Below are 23436 nucleotides of genomic sequence, written 5' to 3'. Positions count from 1 at the left end.
ACAGGAAAGTGGCGATGCTGACTTTCCTACCAGGGATTTACTTTTGTTCAGCAGCCATGTGATCTCCTAGAAGGATCTTGCCAGGCCAGGGGATGAGAAGCCTGCACTGGTGTCCACACTGCCTGGTTCCTCGCGGTTATTTATTGACATTTTGGGGGTAGAACTGGGGCAAAAGAAGTTTCCTAGCGTCTAAGGCCATTCGATCATCTAGTCCAACCTCCCGTCTGCCACCAGCCATTAGTCCGAGGAAAGTCTCTCTACTCTTTCTCCCAACAACTCCCTGCTCCCGCGCCCCCCTCCCGCCGCGAAGAGGCCGGGCTATTGTCGGAGCCGCAGCGGGAAACTCACAGCCTTGCCCGCTCAGCTCCGTCGCCGGTTCCCCGTGAAAGCAGCCGCCTGGCGGAGCCCGCCCGGCGAGCCGCGAACGCCAGCAGAGGCACCGCGCTCCCCGCGGACTCGGGGCCCAAGTTAACGACAAGCTTCTCCTCAGCCGCAGGCTCGCGGGACTCGGCCTGTCAGAGCCTCACGGGAGCGGGTAGCTACCTCCGCCGTTGGGTACCTGTTCAGCCACCGTTGAGCTGAGGCGGGCAGCACCGGGCGCGCCTCGCCGCTTTCACTCCGGCGGCAGCATCCCGGGTTTGGCTACTGCTTCCTCACGCGTCCGCGACAGCCCGGGAGGCTCTTTAACTGCCACGCCCCCTTTCCCCGTGGCTGCCCAATCGCCGCGCGTCCATTCTCATGCCCGGCCAATCGCGGCTCGCCGTCGCTCTCGAACGGACCAATGAACACTGGGTCACTTCACAAATTCGAACCGGTTCCTCCTCCCACCTCTCCGGTTGTTAAGCGGGCAGGCGCTATTCAAACTAATACGGCGGGTGGGGCGGGGCTTGAGGGCGACAGAGGGAGGTCAGGCAAGGACGGGCAACCGCGCGTGCGTGGTGAGGCGTGGTGAGGTTTTTCTGTTGGGGCGGGAATGTTTGAACGCTAGGGAGAGGGTGTCTGTTTCCGGGTTAGAGGTCTCGCGCTGAGTGGTCCTCTGTCGCCATGGCGAGCGGCGCAGCCAATTTAAACGCGGTGAGAGAGACGATGGATGGTGAGTCCCAGGAGGCCGCTTGTGGGTTTTGTTGCGGCCGCCTCGGGTGTCCGACCCGTGCAGCTGCCGTTGGGGTCGGTGTGTGACCTCGATGGGCGGCGGCGGCGGCGTTCCCGGGCCTCAGGAGATCCCAGCGGGGTCCCCCTTTGCCTGAGGCATGTCTCCCGCCTCTCCCCCCCCCCCCCCCGGTGTGTTCTGTGCGGGTCTGGCAGCGTGACCGTAGCCCGGGCTTCCGTTGTCGCGACCTATCGCAGCGGCGGCGCCCGGCGGCCTCCGTCACGGGCGGGCCCTGAAGCGCTAGGGGACGTTGTACGAGCCTGCGATTGGGGCCCGGCTCCGGGGCCGCGGCGCAGCCGTTAAGGACGGCTACGAGCGGGCGGGAGGCTGAACTGAGGCGGCCGAGGAGCCAAGCGCGGCAGTGACAGGGAGCGCGCTCCCGTGGTCTCTGCTCTCTCTACGGGCCGCGGCTGAGAGAAGAACAAAACCACGTTCGCATGGGGCGGGGGGAGAAATCAGCGTTAATATCCGGCTCTCCAGAGAGCCAGGGGTTTCTCCGAGTGAGGGTTTCCGCCAGCGCCCATGCTGTGTGTGTGTGTGAGAGAGAGAGAGCGACAGTGTGAGGCTCTCGCTGCCTGGATTTTATTTTCTCTCTTAAATGACATGATGCACAAGTCGACTCTGCAATGTAAACCGTAAGGAGTTGTCAGATATTGGTGGCTGCGGATTGGTCACCTTCAGGAGCAGATTGGTTGTGAGAATTGACAAGAAAAATGGCATTTTCTAGCTCCATTATTTTCATTTTGTGTGTTCAGTTATGTCCGCTCGCTATTGACAATAATACATTTGTCTACACTAGCCCTGCAGAGCCCACAAAAGAGAATGTGAATTGGGTTCTGTTCCTTTTTACCCAGCAGGATTATTTTCAAACTCAATTTTGAAGGATTTTATGTGCAATATGATTATTGTTAATCAGGCCCAAATTATACACCTTTAACTCTATAAAACTGCAATTACTAGCTTTGTGTAATTTGGTGATAATGCACAAGTGGGACAGAACATGATTCAACTTTAGTTCTATTCCCTGGCTGTAATTTTAGGAATGAAAGAAAATGTATCCTTCTAGATTTAGTTAAGTAATCAAACAATTGAGGCATAATAAATGTAGGACCTAAAGATGTTTTTTGTTTGTTTTTTGCACAAAGTCACTTTTCAAAGTAGAACTAGAATTGAATGTTGCACTGATGCTAACACTTTTAATAAAACTACTTCCCCCTCTCCCCCCCCCTCCCCCGTCAGGAGTAAGATACAGGAAAATAATTGAAGATGATTTCCTTCATTTACTGTAATTGTGTTTGCAGTGGCTGCAAATGAAACACAAGTTCTTTTTCTTAAACACTGATATATAAACTTTTTTGGGGAGGGAAACAAATGTTAGCATGAAAATGGAAAACGGTTAAATACCCTTTAATTCAAGCTTTTTCATTACTACTATGATAAGAATATTTGGTGATGTCATGGAATGCATAGGCTCGATGCTCTGGAACCACTCAAAATGAAGTTCAGACAGTACCCTCTGGTGGCATGATACTCCTCAGGGCACACTCTCACTAGGACAAGCCTCCTTTCCTTCAGTGCTTCCTTGGGTCTGACCTCTGAGTGTTCAGCACCTCTGCTCACAGTGTGAGCTCCTCACATTGAGTCCACTTGGGCAGGACACCTAGGAAAGCCTTCCATCGCCCCTCCCAATAGGGGCCATGCACTCTATCTTTGCAGTTATAAGTGACTCAGCCAGTGAGGTAAAACAGAAGGGTGTATTAGTTGACTGGGACACAGTGTTGAACAGACCTTGTTAGTACAGAAACTCAGCAATGTCCATCTTGGGGAATCCAGAGCCCTTGGCTCTCCTGTGTGAGTCCCAAAAGGAGACTGATTCATTTCCAGCAGCCAACCCTCAGTCATGACTAGTTGCTCCTCCTCCATCCTTTGTCTCTTTCCCAGGTCTCCACCTCTCACTTTATTCTCTAATATCTCCAGCTGGCTCTTGCAGACGATGGGCCCTGGCTATCAGTTGCCAGGATACAGTGTCAGTTGTTGTCTGGGCCAGGCAGCAAGAGGGCAGTTACACCTGCGCTCTAGGGGTCTGCAACAATCACACACACCCTTGTACCATCACCTAGATACATAGGGGAAATTGAGGAACACACACAGTATTCAGACAAAACATTAAAAACATTCCCAGTTCATCACAGAGGGCATATTTCTTTTTGCGTTCCCATTTATGAATGGACAACAGATTGTCAAACATTAATGGTCGCAATTGGCATTATTTTGTCCTCTTTATTCTTCATATAAACAATTAAGTGTGGTCAGGTTTAACTAGTTTTGTGTTGAATGTGCATGACTAAGAATATTTTACTAATTTTAAATCTTAATTTATTAAACGAATAATTGAAAGTGAGGAAATGCATAATTAACACTCTTCAAACATCCTTAACTCTGCTGCTATATGTAGAGCCCTGTGTGGATACAAATTTATACCTATGGATGCAGATTAAATCGGTATCTGCGGAAACGCAGGGCTCTCCCGGGAACCACAGCAGTGAAAGGAGCAGAATGGGGTGGTGCCGCTCCCAGGAGCCAACTCCCTGCACCAGTAGCTCCTCTAGCATGGCTGTACTGTCCCCAGTCCCACTCACTGGGGCAGGCACCAGGCTCGCCGGCAGCTGTCCCTTGTGCTCTTTTGTTCAACTGGCATGCACCCCCTGAAACAGGAGATGCTGACAGCTGCAGGGAAGGGATGGGGGCAGGTCTGGGGGCGATACAGCTGCGTTGGAGGAGCTGCTGGCGCAGGGCACTGGCTCCTGGGAGCGGCGGCCCAATGTTCTGCTCCTTTTGCTGCTAAGGTTCCTGGGAGAGCCATGCAGTTTCGTGGATACCGATTTATATCTGTGGATATACATTTGTATCCACGCAGGGCTCTAGCTATATGCCTGATGACCTTCAACCTAAAGACCAGAAACCTTTTTCTACCCATTCACCTTCTCAATATTATATGGAACATACAAAACCCAATGATAGATGAAAAATACATGGTTAAAAATGAAGTTTTAGCATCTACACAACATTGTCAGTCATTTACACCTGTATATAATATAAGCAAGAAAAAAATCACAAGAGCACAATTATACCAGATACCTGAGAGCTGTGTGTTTGTTGTATGTCATAAAGCAGAGTGACTTAACTTTATTTATCAGATGGGCAGTCTGGTTCAACTACTACACATGGGTTAATAATTTTGGACAATCAAATTAATGTTTTTAATTAATTGTAAGAACAGTTAGTAAAGTTCCTTTAAAAAACATCTTGCAAATTGGGGGAAGTACTAAATTCCTAATATTCAGTAGCTTGCATTAGCTTACACAGGTCAGTGTGCAGTAGCTGAAAGAGACAAGTGATTTTAGCTCAGGGGTGGGCAAACTACAGCCCGTGAGATGTTTTTATCCAGCCCGTGAGCTCCCATTGGGTAGCAGGGTCGGGGGTTGCCACGCTCCGCCTAGCACTCCCTCTGGGGAGCAGGGTCGGGGGCTTGCTGTGCTCCACCTGGCGCCCCTGACTCAGTGATGAGAGTTTGAGCACCATCTTCCTGGAAGATTCTTCTGGCACACAGAAGAGCCAGATTGCACCGGTGCGACTTCACCACCCCTACGCAGCAGCACGTCAAATCCCCTCCCAGTCTCCTACAGCACTACCCTCGAGAGCCTCAAGTGGAGGGAAACCACCCAGGGGCTGCAGTTGCACCCTTCCTAGCTTGGGTGCCTCCGCAAGTGGCACAGCTGCCTTGGTGTCACACTGCCAGCAGTGCCCCTAGGAGTCCCTGGTACTACCCCTGTAGAGCTCCCCTGCCCCCCACGTGCCACACCTCATGAGTCCTCTTGCCCCACCTCAGTAACATCCCTTACTATATACAACTTTTAATGAATGCAACAGTGCAAACACAACTCAAAGTACAACAGTAAGAACATTTTTGGGGGGAGGCTGGGGCATAAAGTTACAGGTGAGTTTACACCTGCTTCTGCCTCTTGTCCACATGGGTTGTGGGATAGAGTGCCATGGCACAAAATTGTCAGGGGCACTGATGCCCAACAATTCCAGGCTAGAGAGAGGGCCCAGTTCTTTCACAGTGCGTGCCATCTTGTAAAACAGTGGTTTGAAATAAGGGCAGCAGTTACAATTTTCTTTTCCCTCTCAAAAATGGTTGCTGCCAAAAAAAAGAAAAGTGGACAGTGAGTGTCAGGTTTTCAACGAAAAATGGAATGCAAAATAGTTTTTCACAAACGTGGACTCAAAGGCTGTACGCCTGATTTGTCAGGAGAGCATCGCAGTGTTCAAGGAATACAATTTGAATTGTTATTTTTCAATGAAACATTCTAATTATGGCAGCAATTTAATAAGTGAGGGCAAGAAAAGCTGAGAAACTCGCCACAAACTTAAAAACTCAGCAAAATATATATGTGCGACAAGCTGAAGTTCAGGAAGCCACTACAAAGGCAAGTTATGTTCTGGCGTTTAAAATCGCTAAACAAAATAGGGCTTTTGCTGAGTGGGAGTTTTTGAAAGAATGCATGGTTGATTTTGCTGGCATGCTGTGCCTGGAATACCAAAACAAATTTGAGAACATTAGTTTGTCATGAAGAACTGTTACTCGTCGTGTAGAAGTGATTGATGAACATTTGGCTTCTAAGTTGAACAAGAAAGCAAAGGGCTTTATGTTGTTTGTTGTTTGTTCGATGATAGCACTGACATTAAGGACACAGTACAGTTACTGATTTTTGTCAGAGGAATTGACGACAAATTTGAAATCAGAGAAATTTTTATCAATGGAATAAATGAAAGGCACAACAAAGGGATCGGATTTATACGAGAGGGTGTCTGACTGCCTTGAACATCTGAAGCTCCCCTGGAGTAAACTGGCAAAGGTAACCACAGATGGATCGCCAAATTTAACCAGGAAAATCGTAGAACTTTTAAAAAGAATTCAGGACAAAATAAAAGAAGATGACCCTGATAAAGAGGTGACTTTTCTACATTGTATATACATCAGGAGGCCCTCTGCAAAAATGTCCTGGACGTTGATCATGTTGTTCACACAATAGTGAAAATAGTCAACTACATAAGAGCAAGGGGACTTAATCATCGCAGTTCATTTTCCATCTTGAAGACACTGACACTGAACACTAGGACTTACTTTATCATACAAATGTCCACTGGTCAGCCTAGGAAAGGTATTGCAGTGAGTGGGGGATCTCAGAGATAAAATTTGCACTTTCTGGAGATGCAGGGGAAAGAAAATAATTTCCCTGAATTAAAGAATTCAAACTGACCTTGCTTTTGGTGTAGAAATCTTGGCACATTTAAATGAACTTAATGGAAAGCTACAAGGAAAGAATGTGTGTTTGTACACAAATTGTATTCTAGTGTGACAGCTTTCAAAGCCAAGTTAGTCTTGTTTTCAAACCAAATTAAGGACAAAGTGTTCACTTACTTTCCAACAGTGAAATACTTGGAAGTGTCACCAGAGCAGACAGAAAAGTACAGCAAATCTTTGTGTGACTTGCATGGAGAATTTTCTCATTGTTTCTCTGACTTTGAGAAGATAGAGAAGACACTGGAGCTGGTGTCATGCCCACTGTCACTTGACTACAAGAAAGCCCTGCAAGAATTACAACTAGTGCTCATTGATCTCCACTGTGATTCCACCTTGAAGGAGAAGTACAATTCAGAAAAACTGAACAAGTTTTATGCCACCTTGAATGAAACAAAGTTCCCAAATGTCCGCAAGGTGGCACAGAAAATCCTTGTTTTGTTCAGCTCCACCTATATGTGCGAACAGACATTTTCCCTGCTGAATTACAGCAAATCTCGCTACAGATCCCAGTTAACTGACCAGCATCTCAGCTCGGTATTGTGTATTTCCACAACGAGAATGACACTGGACTTTGATGACATTGTAAAGAAGGGTGACCAGCTGCATTGTTCACATAAATCAAAGAGGCCGTGGAAAGGGGTTAAGTTTGGTTTAATTACGGTAATTCCTCACTTAACGTTGTAGTTATGTTCCTGAAAAATGCAACTTTAAATGAAACGATGTTAAACTAATCCAATTTTCGCATAAGATTTAATGTAAATGTGGGGGGTTAGGTTCCAAGGAAATTTTTGGGGGGCAGACAAAAGGCATTATATACTGTACAGTACTGTACTATACTGTGGTTGGGAAGTGCCCCAGGCTTACCCCACACAGGTACAGCCTGCTGCAGGCAAGGACACTGGGAAGCACCTTCGCAGCAGCAATGGCAGCTTATCCAGAGAAGAACAGGTGCTGACTTTGCCAGGGGATGCTCCAGGCCCACCTCTTTCCACCCCCACTCCACCTCCTCTCCTGAGCACGCTGTATCCCTGCTCCTTCCCCACCCCCAGAAAGTCCTAAGCGCTGCCAAACAGCTGTTTGGTGGGCTTAAGGGCTTTCTGGGAGGGAGGGGGAGGAGTGGAGATGTGGTGCTTCCCTGCTCCTCACCCTCACTCCCAGCACTTCGCACTTAGGACTTTCTGGGAGGGAGTGGGGGGGGAGGAGTGGAGATGCAGTACTTTTCCGCTCCTCCTCCTCCCTCCCAGAAAGTCCTAAGCACTGGCAAACAGCTGTTGGCGGTGGGAGAAGCGCTGGGAGGGAGGCGGAGGAGGTGGAGAAGAGGAACTTGTGCAATGCTCCCTTGTTAAGTCGCTGCCCTTCCACAAAATCTTACATGCAGTGCACAGAGCAGGCAGCCAAACGACATTATAAGGGAGCATTGCACAACTTTAAACAAGTATGTTCTGTAATTTAGCAGTGATGTAACTTTGAAACAACGTTAAGTGGAAGGATGTTAAGTGAGGAGTTACTGTATTGTAATACGTTGTTATGATGGTATATTTATAATAGTAAGTAAGGTTTTATGTTTATTTCCACTAAAATGTATTTTTATTAAATTGAGTTTACTTGAATATCTCTGAATTGTTAATTTTGTGAGCATTCATGGCCCACCATACAATTTCCATACCCAGATGCGGCCCTCTGGCCAAAAAGTTTGCCATCTCCTGTTTTAGCTGCTGTTATACACAGAAACAACCATTGGCTAGTTTATATAATATCAGAGTCTTAAAATATTGACTGTATAAATAGTGTTTTTTTCCTTACTTTAGCTAATCTAAATCTTGTTAACAGTGAAATTGAAGTGGCATGACAGTAGGTGGTGATCAACTGAAAATGCTTACTTATTGTTTTCAGCTTCTGCCTGCTGAGCTGTACAAATGCTAGTTCTAAAAAAACCCCTGCAGATTTGTGAGCCAAAAGTGCCTAAAGTGTAGTCTTTCAAAATCTATAATACTCGTATTTCTCCTCTGATGTATGCAATGATTTCTGGGAGGACCCATTTACTGATATGTCCAGGTTTGTATAGTTATGCCTGATACCTGCACAGTTAGAATCATTAGCATCCAGTCAAATTCTTCTTTTGATAATGCTTGCTAATACAAAATGAAGTGACATTCACCCCAGTTCACACAGTCAGCATAAGACTTAAGTGGTACCTAAGTCTTATGCTGGCCTTTCTCACAGAGGTGAATTTCACCCATTATCACTACATTTAAAATAAAAAATGGCATGCTCCTCAAAAGTTGTCTAAAATTATAAAATTGCATCTAGCTATCTATATATCCAGTATTTAGATCACTGTATGCCAGTTTGATGTTTCAAAGGCCTTTAATTGAGCATTAAATATTCATATAGTCATTAGTCCTCTTTTGATCTTAAGTGCTATTTTATGTGCTTACAGCCCTCATTTCCTTGCCTCATTAGCAAAATAATAACTATACTTTTTACCACGCTGGCTTTTGAGAGTAAGTCTACGTCCACACTACAGATCTTACAGTGGCATAGCTGTATTGCTGCAGCTGCGCTGCTGTAAGATCTCCCATGTAGCCAATCTATGCCAATAGGAGTGAACTCTGCCATCAGCATAATTAAACGACCCCTCCAACGAGCAGCAGTAGCTATGTCGGTGGGAGAGAATCTCCTGTTGACATAAAGCTGTCAACACCAGCACTTCTGTCAGTAAAACTTAGGTTGGTCAGGGGTTGTTTTTTTCACACCCCTGAGTGACATAAGTTATACCAACATAAGTGGTAGGGTAGACAAAACTAAGGCTATCTTGACAGTAGCTTTGATTTGGCCTTTTAGAATGTGTTCGAAAGCATTTGAGAGAAGAAAATAAAATTATATAGCTGAATTTGGAGAGAGAGAGAGTGTTCCTGCCCCAAAAAAATCATACCATGGTCAGAATAAAGTAAAATTAGAGCAACTATTAATGAGAGATTAAGAAAAAAAAAGTTATAAAAGTTGCAAATATGTGAAAAAAATTATAATAGAACCTCAGAGTTACGAACACCAGAGTTACAAACTGACCACTTAACTAAGCACCTCATTTGGAACCGGAAGTAAGCAATCTGGCAGCAGCAGAGACAAGACAGAAAAAAAAACAACAAATACAGTATTGTGTTAAATGTAAATTATTAAAAGAAAAGGGGGTGTGGGGCTAAAAAATTGACAAGGTAAGGAAACTTTCTGTGCTTGTTTAATTTAAATTAAGATGGTTAAAAGCAGCATTTTTCTTCTGCATAGTAAAGTTTCACAGCTGTATGAAGTCAATGTTCAGTTGTAAACTTTTGAAAGAAAAACCATAATGTTTTGTTCAGAGTTGTGAAGGTTTCAGAGTTACGAACAGCCTCCATTCCCAAGATGTTCGTCTTTCAATGGGAGGTATTTGGTACCTAAAATAGTGGAATTTTCAAAAATACCTAAGTGCCTAATCTCCCAGTGATTTCAATCATGAACACTAGAGTCAACTTTTGAGGCTCCTGAATCACTTAACCAGCTTTGAAAAATCTAGCCTTAGTCTCTCTCTACCTCAGTTCCTATGTTTGAAAAAGAGGTGAATAGTACTTTCTTATCTCATAGGGCTGTTGAGGATAAATACATTAAGATTGTGAGGTGCATGGGTACTATGGTAATAGAGGCCATGTAAGTACCATAGAGAGATTCTACCCTGTGGTACATTATAATAGCTAAAGAAACAAGGAAAACAAATCAACATTAGACTTTATAAGGGTCTTACTGAGATTTGAAATTCTAAATTATGCTGTATCTTGTTTAATTTCATAAAAAGTAAAAGTTATGTGCGTAAATGAACTAACCTTAGGCTGGAATGTAAGAGATCTTTCCATAAAACCCCATTACCAAGTGCTAATAAAAGAGAAATTCTGCAGAGAATAGGAGCTGAAATTAGTCACTGAAAAGTTGTGCAATTCTCTGCCTCAAACTATCAAACACTACTTTTCCATTGGAAAAAAAATCCATTAGAACAAAGTAATCAGAAATGTATATGCCCAGGAAATATATACTAAAAGCTCATTTAAAAAGTTAAATGTATTGTTCTGACTTCAAAATATACTGTGTTTATATAATTGCAGTATTTTCAAGGTCATTATGAGAGAATTACAGCCACCTTTTAGTTAAGCAGGGAGAACATATCAAATAGAACTCACAGTTCAAAAGTGCTGAACACTTGGCAGCTCCCACTGACTTTGTTGGGCTCTTCTGGGTGCTTAGCACTTCTGAAAATTAGGCCACTTACCTAGGTGCCTAATTATGGACGTAGATTCCTAACTTTCGGCACCCATTTTTGAACATCTGGGCCTGGCCTATATGCTGTGGGTGATCTTATTTTTTTTAAAGCTATACTTCAGTATACCATAAATTTATACTGCAGTTAAACATTTTTACTATTTGTGAACTATATATCTTGTCAATATTAGCACATTAGGTATTAGAACAGCCATCTGTTGTCCGAGTGTAATGGTGAAAGGAATGAAGTAGCATTTCTATTTCAAATTTTGGAAAGCTTTGTTTCTTTGCGATTATAGAAACATTATGAGTGATATTTCTTAATATAAATAAATCACTGTTGTCAGGGAGTCTTGCTGAAGACTGAACCTTGTACTGTTCTACAATAATGAAAGCTTTTCAGAAGATTCAAAATGGAGTAGTATCTAGTCAAAGGATGCCATTTGATCACAAACATGCTTGGATGAAGATGCTTGTAGTGGAATGAGCAAGTTCAGTCATTGTTAGCAGATGAGAAAAATGTAAGGCAAAAGGGTAATGATGGTGGGAAAAACTAGCCAGTAAAAATCTAGAAGAAGTATCTTGAGTCACTGAATCAAGTGATGGCCATTCTTGTAACACGTGGCATTGTCATTGTCAAAGGGAGAGCCAGGTATAGATGTAGGAGTGAGGACCTAGGACAGTGGTTCTCAACCCAGGGTTCACGTACCCTAGGGGATGCACAGAGATGTTTCCAGTCAACTCATCTAGATATTTTCTAGTTTTACAACAGGCTACATAAAAATACTAGAGAAATCAGTACAAACTAAAATTTCATATAGACAATGACTTGTTTATACTGCTCTATCTACTGTACACAGAAATGTAAGTACAATATTTATATTCCAATTGATTTATTTTATTTATTTATTTATTTATAAATAATAAAAATGAGAAATTAAGCAATTTTCCAGTAATAGCGTGCTGTGACACTTTCATAGTTTTATGTCTGATTTTATAAGCAAGTAGTTTTTAAGTGAGGTGAAACTTGGGAATATGCAAGACAAATCAGACCCCTGAAAGGGATACAGTAGTCTGGAAAGGTTGAGAGCCACTGGCCTAGGACACTTTTTAAAAGCTTAAATTAATATTTGCTTTTGAGAACAAATAAAATGTAATATTTATGTCTGTATTTTCAGACAAAACTTTAATATTGAGTAAAATTGATAATTAAATATGCAGTAATACAAAACAATATTATAATGTTGTAATAATTAATTAAAACTGCTCCTGTTTTCTTTCCGACCTTCCATTTAATGGGCAAAGATTTGAATTATCATTACAATTTTAGAATTTTTTAAAATCACTGTCTACAAATAAAAGCTTACTACATTCTGTAGGCATGTTGACTATTCTTCCTATCACAACAGTAAACAAGTAATATCCTGGTTCAATGAATGGGGAACACTAGAGTAGAGAATGTAAGTGTGGATCTGAGTTTGGTGTCTGGGGCTTCTGACTCACACAGGGAAGGTAATTATGAATGTTACAGGAGGGGTTCACACGGGGGGTGGATAGGTAGTGTTTCCATTGTCACCATCCACAGAGGTTCAGCTTTTGAAAATCCCACCCTTAAGAAATAAATTATTTTAAAGAGAAATGTCAGTAATCTCCTTTTAACTTTAACAAAAACTAATTTTAATTTTTTAAAAAATTGTTGCAGTTCTGCTTGAGATTTCAAGAATATTAAACACTGGTTTGGATATGGAAACGCTGTCTATTTGTGTGCGGTTGTGTGAGCAAGGTATAAATCCAGAGGCCTTATCCTCAGTAATTAAAGAGCTACGCAAGGCTACAGAAGCGCTAAAGGTAAGGCAGTTTATGAAAAACTTGCAGAGTTTGTTTTTTAAAAAAAATTAAAGCAAATCAAAGTTCAAATTACTGCACTTTCAACTTTTTGTACGAAATTGTACCTTTTCCTTGCATTTTAAATAAGATAAAAATAATAAGCTTAGGAAACAAACCCTGTTGCCTTCATCCTGTATTGCTAATAGGATTTGGTCCAAAGAACAGAAACTGCAGATAGCAAACCTTACAAATTTTTACTTGCTTTTTTTCTCCTTACTTTGAATGAGTAACATGTTTTGATGGACCAATAAAATTACTAACTTTCTTTATTATCAATCACAGTAGTAAAAAATGGGCAAGTGGGTCTTTTTGTTGTTTGAGTGAACAGGTACACTTTCGTGACAGTTTTGCAAAGGTATAAATAATGTAGAGCCAGAGACTGGATTCTCTAACTATTTGTTTATCAGATTCTCAAATTCTATCAACAGATCCACACTTAGGCTCAATTCCCATTCACCTATATATCAAATACAAGCTCCTTGTTTTTTATCTTTAAGGCTCTTCATAATTGAGCCCTACACACTCTAGCTGCTTTAGTAATCTTTCTCTCTTCTTCAAATCCCAATTTAAAAAAAAAAAAAAAAACTACATAAATGTAGACAAATACATGTAACTGAGAAGGCAGTATCAGTTCTTCCCCACATTAACTTTCTTGTATGTCATATCCGCATTCCCTGCGTTTGTCTGTAGAGTCTTTCAGGGCAAGGGTATCTCTTCTGTGTTTATCCGGCATCCAATGATACCATTATATAAATATTTACTGCTGCTACTATTACTGATACTATTAAAATTATCTGTGTAACTCACTGTAGTGTTATTTATGAATTATGCCAGTGTCCCAAATTCATGAAGATAAAATGTTTATGCTACACCATTATGTATTTCATATTATATAATAAAAACATGGAAAAGATAAGAATAAGGATTCATATACATTTCACACATTTTTTTGTTGTTTTGGTTTACAGTTTAACAAGTAGGTGCGACTGCATGACTATGTTTGGGTCTGTAGTATAAAACATGTCCTAATCTGAACACCACCTGCATGAGTCAGTGCGAAAAGACCAGGTACAGCTCCTTGTTAGAATTATACACTTGGTTTCCCTGTGTCATAAATATAAAGGGAAGGGTAAACCCCTTTGAAATCCCTCCTGGCCAGGGGAAAGCTCCTCTCACCTGTAAAGGGTTAAGAAGCTAAAGGTAACCTCGCTGGCACCTGACCAAAATGACCAATGAGGAGACAAGATACTTTCAAAAGCTGGGAGGAGGGAGAGAAACAAAGGGTTTGTGTGTCTGTCTGTAGTCGTCTTGGCCGGGGACAGAACAGGAATGGAGTCTTAGAACTTTTAGTAAGTAATCTAGCTAGGTATGTGTTAGATTATGATTTCTTTAAATGGCTGAGAAAAGAATTGTGCTGAATAGAATAACTATTTCTGTCTGTGTATCTTTTTTGTAACTTAAGGTTTTGCCTAGAGGGGTTCTCTATGTTTTTCAATCTAATTACCCTGTAAGATATATACCATCCTGATTTTACAGGGGGGATTTCTTTATTTCTATTTACTTCTATTTTTTATTAAAAGTCTTCTTGTAAAACACTGAATGCTTTTTCATTGTTCTCAGATCCAAGGGTTTGGGTTTGTGGTCACCTATGCAAATTGGTGAGGCTTTCTATCCAACATTTCCCAGGAAAGGGGGGGGTGCAAGTGTTGGGAGGATTGTTCATTGTTCTTAAGATCCAAGGGTCTGGGTCTGTAGTCACCTAGGCAAATTGGTGAGGCTTTTTACCAAACCTTGTCCAGGAAGTGGGGTGCAAGGTTTTGGGAAGTATTTTGGGGGGAAGGACGCGTCCAAACAGCTCTTCCCCAGTAACCAGTATTAGTTTGGTGGTGGTAGCGGCCATTCCAAGGATAACGGGGGTAATATTTTGTACCTTGGGGAAGTTTTGACCTAAGCTGGTAAAGATAAGCTTAGGAGGTTTTTCATGCAGGTCCCCACATCTGTACCCTAGAGTTCAGAGTGGGGGAGGAACCTTGACATGGTGGCACAGTGGTGGGATTAACCTGAAATCATTTTGAGATCCAGTTGAGATTTTTTGAACTAGAAATACAGATTTTAAAAAGGAATTTTTAGGAAGTCCAGAAGCAGCTTTGAAACTGAAAGCAGCTTGGTTTCTCTCTGCTTTGTGGCCAAGCAGAGACAAAAGGGGATTATCTTGTGAATTGCAGGTTTTCTTTGCCTGGAGGCAGGGTACTTAACTCCTGCAGGGAAATTCACAGTCTTCCAACCCAGAGGTTTTTTTTTTTTCTTTTCTTCCTAAAAGTAAATAGGGGGTGTGTGCTCTACCCATTTGCCTGGAGACAAAAGTGGCAGGGTTTTTTTTAGGATTTTGATTTTTTTTTTGTTTTACAAGGAGCACAGGTTTGAAAAGAAATTTTTTTTCTTCTTTGGGCTGGGTAAGCAGGTTTCCAAGTAGTTGGAGGGTTTTTGCTTTAATTTGGGCCCAGAGCAGAGACAAGGGAATTGTCTTTTTCTGTAGGCTGACAATCACTATCAGAGAATAGGTATTCTATTCCAGCACAGCAAAATTTTACAGCCAAGTTTTGTTTGTTTATTTCTAAACCTCGGGTGTAAAGTTAGTTAAAAACAGAGAGGTTAGAATGGCCAAATCCTCAGCTCGACTACAGCTGGAATTAGCCAAATTTCAGGCTGAGGAAAAACAAAGGGAACATGAAAGACAGATAGAACTCATGCAGCTGAAGAAGGAACAAGAAAGGGAGGCAGAACAACACCAAGAGGCTGCCCACAAGAGGGAAATGGAGGCAAGGAAGCATGTGGAGGAGGAGAAGGAAAAAGAGAGGAAGCATGTGGAGGAGATGGAGAGGATAAAGGCCCAGCAGAATATACCAACAAACCCTAGCAATCCTTCTCCAGGTACCACTTCCCATCCCAGAAAGTTCCCCACCTACAAGGCAGGTGATGATACTGAGGCCTTCTTAGAAAACTTCGAAAGGGCCTGCCTTGGGTACAACATCTCTACTGACCAATACATGGTAGAGCTGAGGCCGCAGCTCAGTGGACCCTTAGCTGAGGTGGCAGCTGAAATGCCTAAAGAACACATGAACAAGTATGAACTGTTTAAATCCAAGGCGAGAGTCAGAATGGGGATAACACCCGAGCAGTCTCGTCGGAGGTTCAGAGCCCTAAGGTGGAAACCAGACATGTCATTTACCCGACATGCCTACCACATTGTAAAACATTGGGATGCCTGGATATCAGGAGCAAGTGTTGAATCTCCAGTAAATTTGCCCTTCCTAATGCAAATGGAACAATTCTTAGAGGGTGTTCCTGAGGAAATAGAAAGATACATCCTAGATGGGAAACCCAAAACTGTAATTGAGGCAGGAGAGATTGGAGCCAGATGGGTGGAGGTGGCAGAGAAGAAGAAAACTGGTCGCAGTTGGAGCGGAGACCAGAAGGGACCACCCCAGACCACACCCTATTACCGGGGGCCGCCCAAAGCCCCACCTACCTCCCAAAGAACCCTCCAGACCCCTTATCGTCCCACCACCCCGTTCTCCAGCAACCCTCCTCGCCCCAGTGACCCGTCAGCTGGACGATGTTTTAAGTGTAACGAGCTGGGGCATGTAAAGGCCAACTGCCCCAAGAACCCCAACAGATTACAGTTCATTGCACCGGAATCACACCAGAGGTCCACAGGCCCAGATACCTCCCAGATACCCTTGGAGCGGAGGGAAACTGTGAGTGTGGGCGGGAAGAAGGTCACCGCGTGGAGGGACACCGGAGCACAAGTGTCAGCTATCCATGCTTCCTTAGTGGACCCCAATTTAATCAACCCAGAGATCCAAGTGACGATTCAACCCTTCAAGTCCAACTCTTTCAATTTGCCTACAGCCAAGTTGCCTGTCCAGTACAAGGGCTGGTCAGGAATGTGGACTTTTGCAGTCTATGATGATTATCCCATCCCCATGCTGTTGGGGGAAGACTTGGCCAATCATGTGAAGCAGGCCAAGAGGGTGGGAATGGTCACCCGCAACCAGGCTAAACAAGCCGTGAGGCCTAGCTCTGTTCCGGAAACTTCTATCAAGACCCAGTCAGAGGTGATGGACCTGGACCCCAGGCCAATGTCTGCAACAGCAGTAGTGGATCCAGTCCCAGAGACCCAGACGGAACCAGTCCCAGAACCGGAACCAGCCGAACAACCAACACCAGACCCCGTGTCAGCACTGAATCCAGTACTTGCAACCTCAACACCAGAGGGCCCCACCGAACCTGAACTGGCAGCAGCCGATAACCCTACACAAGAGGCTCAGCCGGAGCCTGAATCCCAACATAGTACACCAGCGGAGAGCGGTTCACAGTCAACAGAAACAGCTCCATCCCCTATATCGCTTCCAGAGGGACCAAGCCTAGGTCCACAATCCCATGAGGAACTGATGTCTCCAGCATCAAGGGAACAGTTCCAGACCGAACAGGAAGCAGATGAAAGCCTCCAGAGAGCTTGGACGGCGGCACGGAGCAACCCACCGCCTCTCAGCTCTTCTAATCGATCCAGGTTTGTTGTAGAAAGAGGACTTTTATACAAGGAAACTCTTTCTGGGGGACGCCAGGAAGACTGGCATCCTCAGAGACAGTTGGTAGTTCCAACTAAATACCGGGCCAAGCTCTTGAGCTTAGCCCATGATCACCCTAGTGGCCATGCTGGGGTGAACAGGACCAAAGACCGTTTGGGGGGGTCATTCCACTGGGAGGGAATGGGCAAGGATGTTTCTACCTATGTCCAGTCTTGTGAGGTGTGCCAAAGAGTGGGAAAACCCCAAGACCAGGTCAAAGCTCCTCTCCAGCCACTCCCCATCATTGAAGTTCCATTTCAGCGAGTAGCTGTGGATATTCTGGGTCCTTTTCCGAAAAAGACACCCAGAGGAAAGCAGTACATACTGACTTTCATGGATTTTGCCACCCGATGGCCGGAAGCAGTAGCTCTAAGCAACACCAGGGCTAAAAGTGTGTGCCAGGCACTAGCAGACATTTTTGCCAGGGTAGGTTGGCCCTCCGACATCCTCACAGATGCAGGGACTAATTTCCTGGCAGGAACTATGAAAAACCTTTGGGAAGCTCATGGGGTAAATCACTTGGTTGCCACTCCTTACCATCATCAAACAAATGGCATGGTGGAGAAGTTTAATGGAACTTTGGGGGCCATGATACGTAAATTCGTAAATGAGCACTCCAATGATTGGGACCTAGTATTGCAGCAGTTGCTCTTTGCCTACAGAGCTGTACCACATCCCAGTTTAGGGTTTTCCCCATTTGAACTTGTATATGGCCGTGAGGTTAAGGGGCCATTGCAGTTGGTGAAGCAGCAATGGGAGGGATTTACACCTTCTCCAGGAACTAACATTCTGGACTTTGTAACCAACCTACAAAACACCCTCCGAACCTCTTTAGCCCTTGCTAGAGAAAACTTACAGGATGCTCAAAAAGAGCAAAAAGCCTGGTATGATAAACATGCCAGAGAGCGTTCCTTCAAAGTAGGAGACCAGGTCATGGTCTTAAAGGCGCTCCAGGCCCATAAAATGGAAGCATCGTGGGAAGGGCCATTCGTGGTCCAGGAGCGCCTGGGAGCTGTTAATTATCTCATAGCATTCCCCACCTCCAACCGAAAGCCTAAGGTGTATCATATTAATTCTCTAAAGCCCTTTTATTCCAGAGAATTAAAGGTTTGTCAGTTTACAGCCCAGGGAGGAGACGACGCTGAGTGGCCTGAAGGTGTCTACTACGAAGGGAAATGTACTGGTGGTGTGGAAGAGGTGAACCTCTCCATGACCCTTGGGCGTATGCAGCGACAGCAGATCCAGGAGCTGTGCACTAGCTACGCGCCAACGTTCTCAGCCACCCCAGGACTGACTGAACGGGCATACCACTCCATTGACACAGGTAATGCTCACCCAATTAGGGTCCAACCTTACCGGGTGTCTCCTCAAGCTAAAACTGCTATAGAACGGGAGATCCAGGATATGTTACAGATGGGTGTAATCCGCCCCTCTGAAAGTGCATGGGCATCTCCAGTGGTTCTAGTTCCCAAACCAGATGGGGAAATACGTTTTTGCGTGGACTACCGTAAGCTAAATGCTGTAACTCGCCCAGACAACTATCCCATGCCACGCACAGATGAACTATTAGAGAAACTGGGAAGGGCCCAGTTCATCTCTACCTTGGACTTAACCAAGGGGTACTGGCAGGTACCGCTAGATAAATCTGCCAAGGAAAGGTCAGCCTTCATCACACATCTCGGGCTGTATGAATTTAATGTACTCCCTTTCGGGCTGCGAAATGCACCCGCCACTTTCCAAAGACTTGTAGATGGTCTCCTAGCGGGATTAGGAGAATATGCAGTCGCCTACCTTGACGATGTGGCCATATTTTCGGATTCCTGGGCAGACCACCTGGAACATCTACAAAAAGTCCTTGAGCGCATAAGGGAGGCAGGACTAACTGTTAAGGCTAAGAAGTGTCAAATAGGCCTAAACAGAGTGACTTACCTTGGACACCAGGTGGGTCAAGGAACTATCAGCCCCCTACAGGCCAAAGTGGATGCTATCCAAAAGTGGCCTGTCCCAAAGTCAAAGAAACAGGTTCAATCCTTCTTAGGCTTGGCCGGTTATTACAGACGATTTGTACCGCACTACAGCCAAATCGCTGCCCCACTGACAGACCTAACCAAAAAGAAACAGCCAAATGCTGTTCAGTGGACCGGAAAGTGTCAGAAGGCCTTTAACAAGCTTAAAGCGACACTCATGTCTGACCCTGTACTAAGGGCCCCAGACTTTGACAAACCGTTCCTAGTAACCACAGATGCATCCGAGCGTGGTGTGGGAGCAGTTTTAATGCAGAAAGGACCTGATCAAGAATTCCACCCTGTAGTGTTTCTCAGCAAAAAACTGTCTGAGAGGGAAAGCAACTGGTCAGTCACTGAAAAAGAATGTTATGCCATTGTCTACGCTCTGGAAAAGCTACGCCCATATGTTTGGGGACGGCGTTTCCACCTGCAAACCGACCATGCTGCACTAAAGTGGCTTCACACCGTCAAAGAAACTAACAGAAAACTTCTTCGGTGGAGTTTAGCTCTCCAAGATTTTGATTTCGACATCCAACACATCTCAGGAGCTTCTAACAAAGTGGCTGATGCACTCTCCCGTGAAAGTTTCCCAGAATCAACTGGTTAAAATCGTCCTTGAGATGTGGAAAATATTGTTAGTCTTTATGTACTTGGTAGTATATTTAGAGATGCATGTGTCTTATTAACTCTGTTTTCCTAGAGCTCCAGAAAGAAATCCCAGCCAGTGTTTCACCCTAGCTGAGATTTGGGGGGCGTGTCATAAATATAAAGGGAAGGGTAAACCCCTTTGAAATCCCTCCTGGCCAGGGGAAAGCTCCTCTCACCTGTAAAGGGTTAAGAAGCTAAAGGTAACCTCGCTGGCACCTGACCAAAATGACCAATGAGGAGACAAGATACTTTCAAAAGCTGGGAGGAGGGAGAGAAACAAAGGGTTTGTGTGTCTGTCTGTAGTCGTCTTGGCTGGGGACAGAACAGGAATGGAGTCTTAGAACTTTTAGTAAGTAATCTAGCTAGGTATGTGTTAGATTATGATTTCTTTAAATGGCTGAGAAAAGAATTGTGCTGAATAGAATAACTATTTCTGTCTGTGTACCTTTTTTGTAACTTAAGGTTTTGCCTAGAGGGGTTCTCTATGTTTTTGAATCTAATTACCCTGTAAGATATATACCATCCTGATTTTACAGGGGGGATTTCTTTATTTCTATTTACTTCTATTTTTTATTAAAAGTCTTCTTGTAAAACACTGAATGCTTTTTCATTGTTCTCAGATCCAAGGGTTTGGGTTTGTGGTCACCTATGCAAATTGGTGAGGCTTTCTATCCAACATTTCCCAGGAAAGGGGGGGGTGCAAGTGTTGGGAGGATTGTTCATTGTTCTTAAGATCCAAGGGTCTGGGTCTGTAGTCACCTAGGCAAATTGGTGAGGCTTTTTACCAAACCTTGTCCAGGAAGTGGGGTGCAAGGTTTTGGGAAGTATTTTGGGGGGAAGGACGCGTCCAAACAGCTCTTCCCCAGTAACCAGTATTAGTTTGGTGGTGGTAGCGGCCATTCCAAGGATAACGGGGGTAATATTTTGTACCTTGGGGAAGTTTTGACCTAAGCTGGTAAAGATAAGCTTAGGAGGTTTTTCATGCAGGTCCCCACATCTGTACCCTAGAGTTCAGAGTGGGGGAGGAACCTTGACACCCTGTGTCAAATTTTGTCAAGTGATGGCTAAATGAATAAAGGAAGGATAGTGGGAATCAAAAATATTGTGAAAATGAAAATAATCCATGAAAGAGCCTTTTAAGCAGCATATTAAGATTACATATCACATGATTTATGATCTGTAAACTATTTAAACATTCGCAAAAAGAAAAGGAGTACTTGTGGCACCTTAGAGACTAACCAATTTATTTGAGCATGAGTTTTCGTGAGCTACAGCTCACTTCATCGGATGCATACCGTGGAAACTGCAGAAGACATTGTTGACCAAATAAAAGTAGTTGCAAGAAATGACCATAAGTGTTCTAGCTGATCTATATCTCCACAGTGTTTATTTTCAGTGGGTTCATTATAATGAATTGTACTTCTCTTTCTAGGCTGCTGAAAATATGACAAGTTGACTTCATGGGAGAAGATCTCTTGATGAGATAAATGTCGAGCTAGCAAAGGGTTTGAAGACTGGCTGCTATTCAGAAATATAGAATGAAGTTACTGTATGTCAGGTTTCAAAACATTTCTGTAATCTTCTTTAAAAAGAAAAGGATGAGATGTAAAAGTGTAAAGCTTTATACAAAAGTGGGGGGGAAAAGGCATATTGATGGAATTATCTAATAATTATTCGTTGCTTACTTTTTTCCTTGTTTTTTTGTAGACTGTAGTACTTTGGAAATAGCATTATTATTATATGTATTCCTTATAAATCTGAGCTTTAGTTTTATAAACAGTCTGTCAAATATTGCACGTTCACTGAATCTACCTAAAAGTTTAGTGAAACTTAATCACACCAATATAGTAGATATAACTTGTTGAGAGTTTTATTATAAACTCTTAATTTTGGATGACTGATGCATAATGGATTTATTATTTTCTTCTGGTATGAAACTTGGCATTCAACTTCAGATGCACTTTTTTATGTACAAGTTATAATTTAAATCCATTCTGGGTTTTGTTTTTAATCAGAGAGCAGGGGAAAATAGTGAGAGTTGGCTTGCTTCTTAAAAAAAAAAAAAAAAGCTTAAAATTTCAAAATGAAACTTATCATTTTGATAGGTTTTTTTCCCAGAACTGAATAATGTTTATTTAAAAAAAAAAAAAAGCCCAAGACTTTTCTAACAAGCTGACCTAAGGCTACAAGCAGTTACTGTACATACAGATGTGCATATATACTTAAATTCCATAGTACATCTTTTATGCATTATATGGAATATCCTATTGACTTCAGTAGTGCTTTAATTAGGTTTATATCCTGTCCATTACAGGTCACAAGAATTCTAACGGAATATTTGTTATCTTCATCCTAGTCCAAGTATAGACCAGAGATGTCAAACTGATTAGGAAAGAGCGAAATTCCATTTTTTTATTATGGTCAGTGAGTTTGGGTATAAGACTATTTGCTCCCCTCAGTTGACAGTGGAATATCCACTGATGTCTAAAAAGCTTGCATAGGAATCCATGGTAGAATATACAGTAACTACATTTTTTGTTATCATTTTAGCATTCATTATCACTCAAAGGGAAAATATACTTACATTCAGGAGAATTGCTATTTCTCCCCTTTTGTTTCTCTCTCCATCCTCCTTTCTTTATTTCCTTCCTTCTCCCTGTTTCTCTATGTCTCCACTTCAATAATTCCCACCCATTTTATCTATTGAAATGATTAGTGCTGATGAGTAGTTGTCATTACTGGGTTTAAAGCAGTGGTGGGCCGCATGCGGCCCGTGGGTTGTAGGTTGCCCACCACTGGTTTAACGTCACCCCAACACAGATTAATAGGAAGCAGAGATCACACTTCTGTTTTATTGTTTTAGGTTGTCTGCGGACTCGAGAAGATAACACTGTATTGACTTACATTTTGAAAGCTATCTTTGCGGCCTGGAGGCAGAAAAACCTTTTTAAAAAATGTAATCTTAGATTCTGTATAATCTGAGTAGGACATGAGGACCACAGAAATGCATCAAGCAGGCCTAATGGTTGACACCCCTATTATAGACAATATGTAAAATATACATTCATTTTAATGGTGATTTGCATAGTTTTATGTTTATTTTGTTACCTGGTAACATGATCTTTTTGGTTTGTTGTTTTACATATGTGAAATAAAACACTTTAGTATCAAACCTGGGAAATTTAACTGTAGTGATGTATGCTAAGTATCATGGTACATTAGTGGCACCATAATGAAAGTTGACACATTTTAATTAGTGCTTTTCTGACTTGAATATTTATGGGGGAGAATAATGAAAATTATAAATGCGAACATGTTTGAATTGTCTAAAGTATTTTCAGTTCCCAAGGTACTTTCAAAACAGTTTTTCATATTTTTACAGTGTCTTGGGTTTTTTGTAATGTTTTTGGTGATGAGTGGGAAGAAGAAAGTAAAAAAAAAAAAAAAAAGCACAGTTGA

General features: G+C 42.9%; 2 protein-coding genes across 9 annotated transcripts in view; one reads left to right on the top strand and one right to left on the bottom strand.

Annotated features, from left to right (window-relative positions):
• Positions 1 to 706, bottom strand: part of BORA (BORA aurora kinase A activator) — an 80324-nt gene extending 79618 nt beyond the window's left edge. For 4 of the 5 annotated variants that reach the window (XM_078853302.1, XM_073346664.1, XM_078853303.1 and 1 more), the window contains exon 1: positions 349 to 706. The gene's annotated coding sequence lies outside the window, so the exon portion shown is untranslated. The remainder of the gene's footprint in view (positions 1 to 348) is intronic. The other variant, XM_078853300.1, reaches the window with a different exon arrangement.
• Positions 707 to 965: 259 nt separating this feature from the next.
• MZT1 (mitotic spindle organizing protein 1) lies at positions 966 to 23149 on the top strand. Of its 4 annotated transcripts, none has more exons than XM_078853292.1 (3): positions 966 to 1093; positions 12508 to 12653; positions 21410 to 23149. In XM_078853292.1, the coding sequence occupies exons 1-3, from the start codon at positions 1045 to 1047 to the stop codon at positions 21431 to 21433; spliced, it is 219 nt and encodes a 72-aa protein (XP_078709418.1). In that variant the 5' UTR covers positions 966 to 1044; the 3' UTR covers positions 21434 to 23149. The 4 variants fall into 4 exon arrangements, 2 of the variants coding, with proteins under 2 accessions (XP_078709418.1, XP_078709416.1); XR_013635957.1 differs by lacking the exons at positions 966 to 1093; positions 12508 to 12653 and adding an exon at positions 17113 to 18647 and having other exon boundaries at positions 21410 to 21526; positions 22841 to 23149; XR_013635956.1 differs by lacking the exons at positions 966 to 1093; positions 12508 to 12653 and adding an exon at positions 17113 to 18647 and having other exon boundaries at positions 21410 to 21526; positions 22292 to 23149.
• Positions 23150 to 23436: the final 287 nt, after the last annotated feature.

Source organism: Lepidochelys kempii, chromosome 1, assembly GCF_965140285.1.
Source record: "Lepidochelys kempii isolate rLepKem1 chromosome 1, rLepKem1.hap1, whole genome shotgun sequence".
Taxonomy (NCBI): Eukaryota; Metazoa; Chordata; order Testudines; family Cheloniidae; genus Lepidochelys; species Lepidochelys kempii.
Note: the sequence above shows the minus strand (reverse complement) of the source record. Positions and strands in the feature narration are given on the sequence as shown.

What these genes read in the sequence shown, in the direction of transcription:
- MZT1 (XM_078853290.1), top strand. Translation starts at nt 17,147, where the DNA reads ATGTCTCCAGCATCAAGGGAACAGTTCCAGACCGAACAGGAAGCAGAT.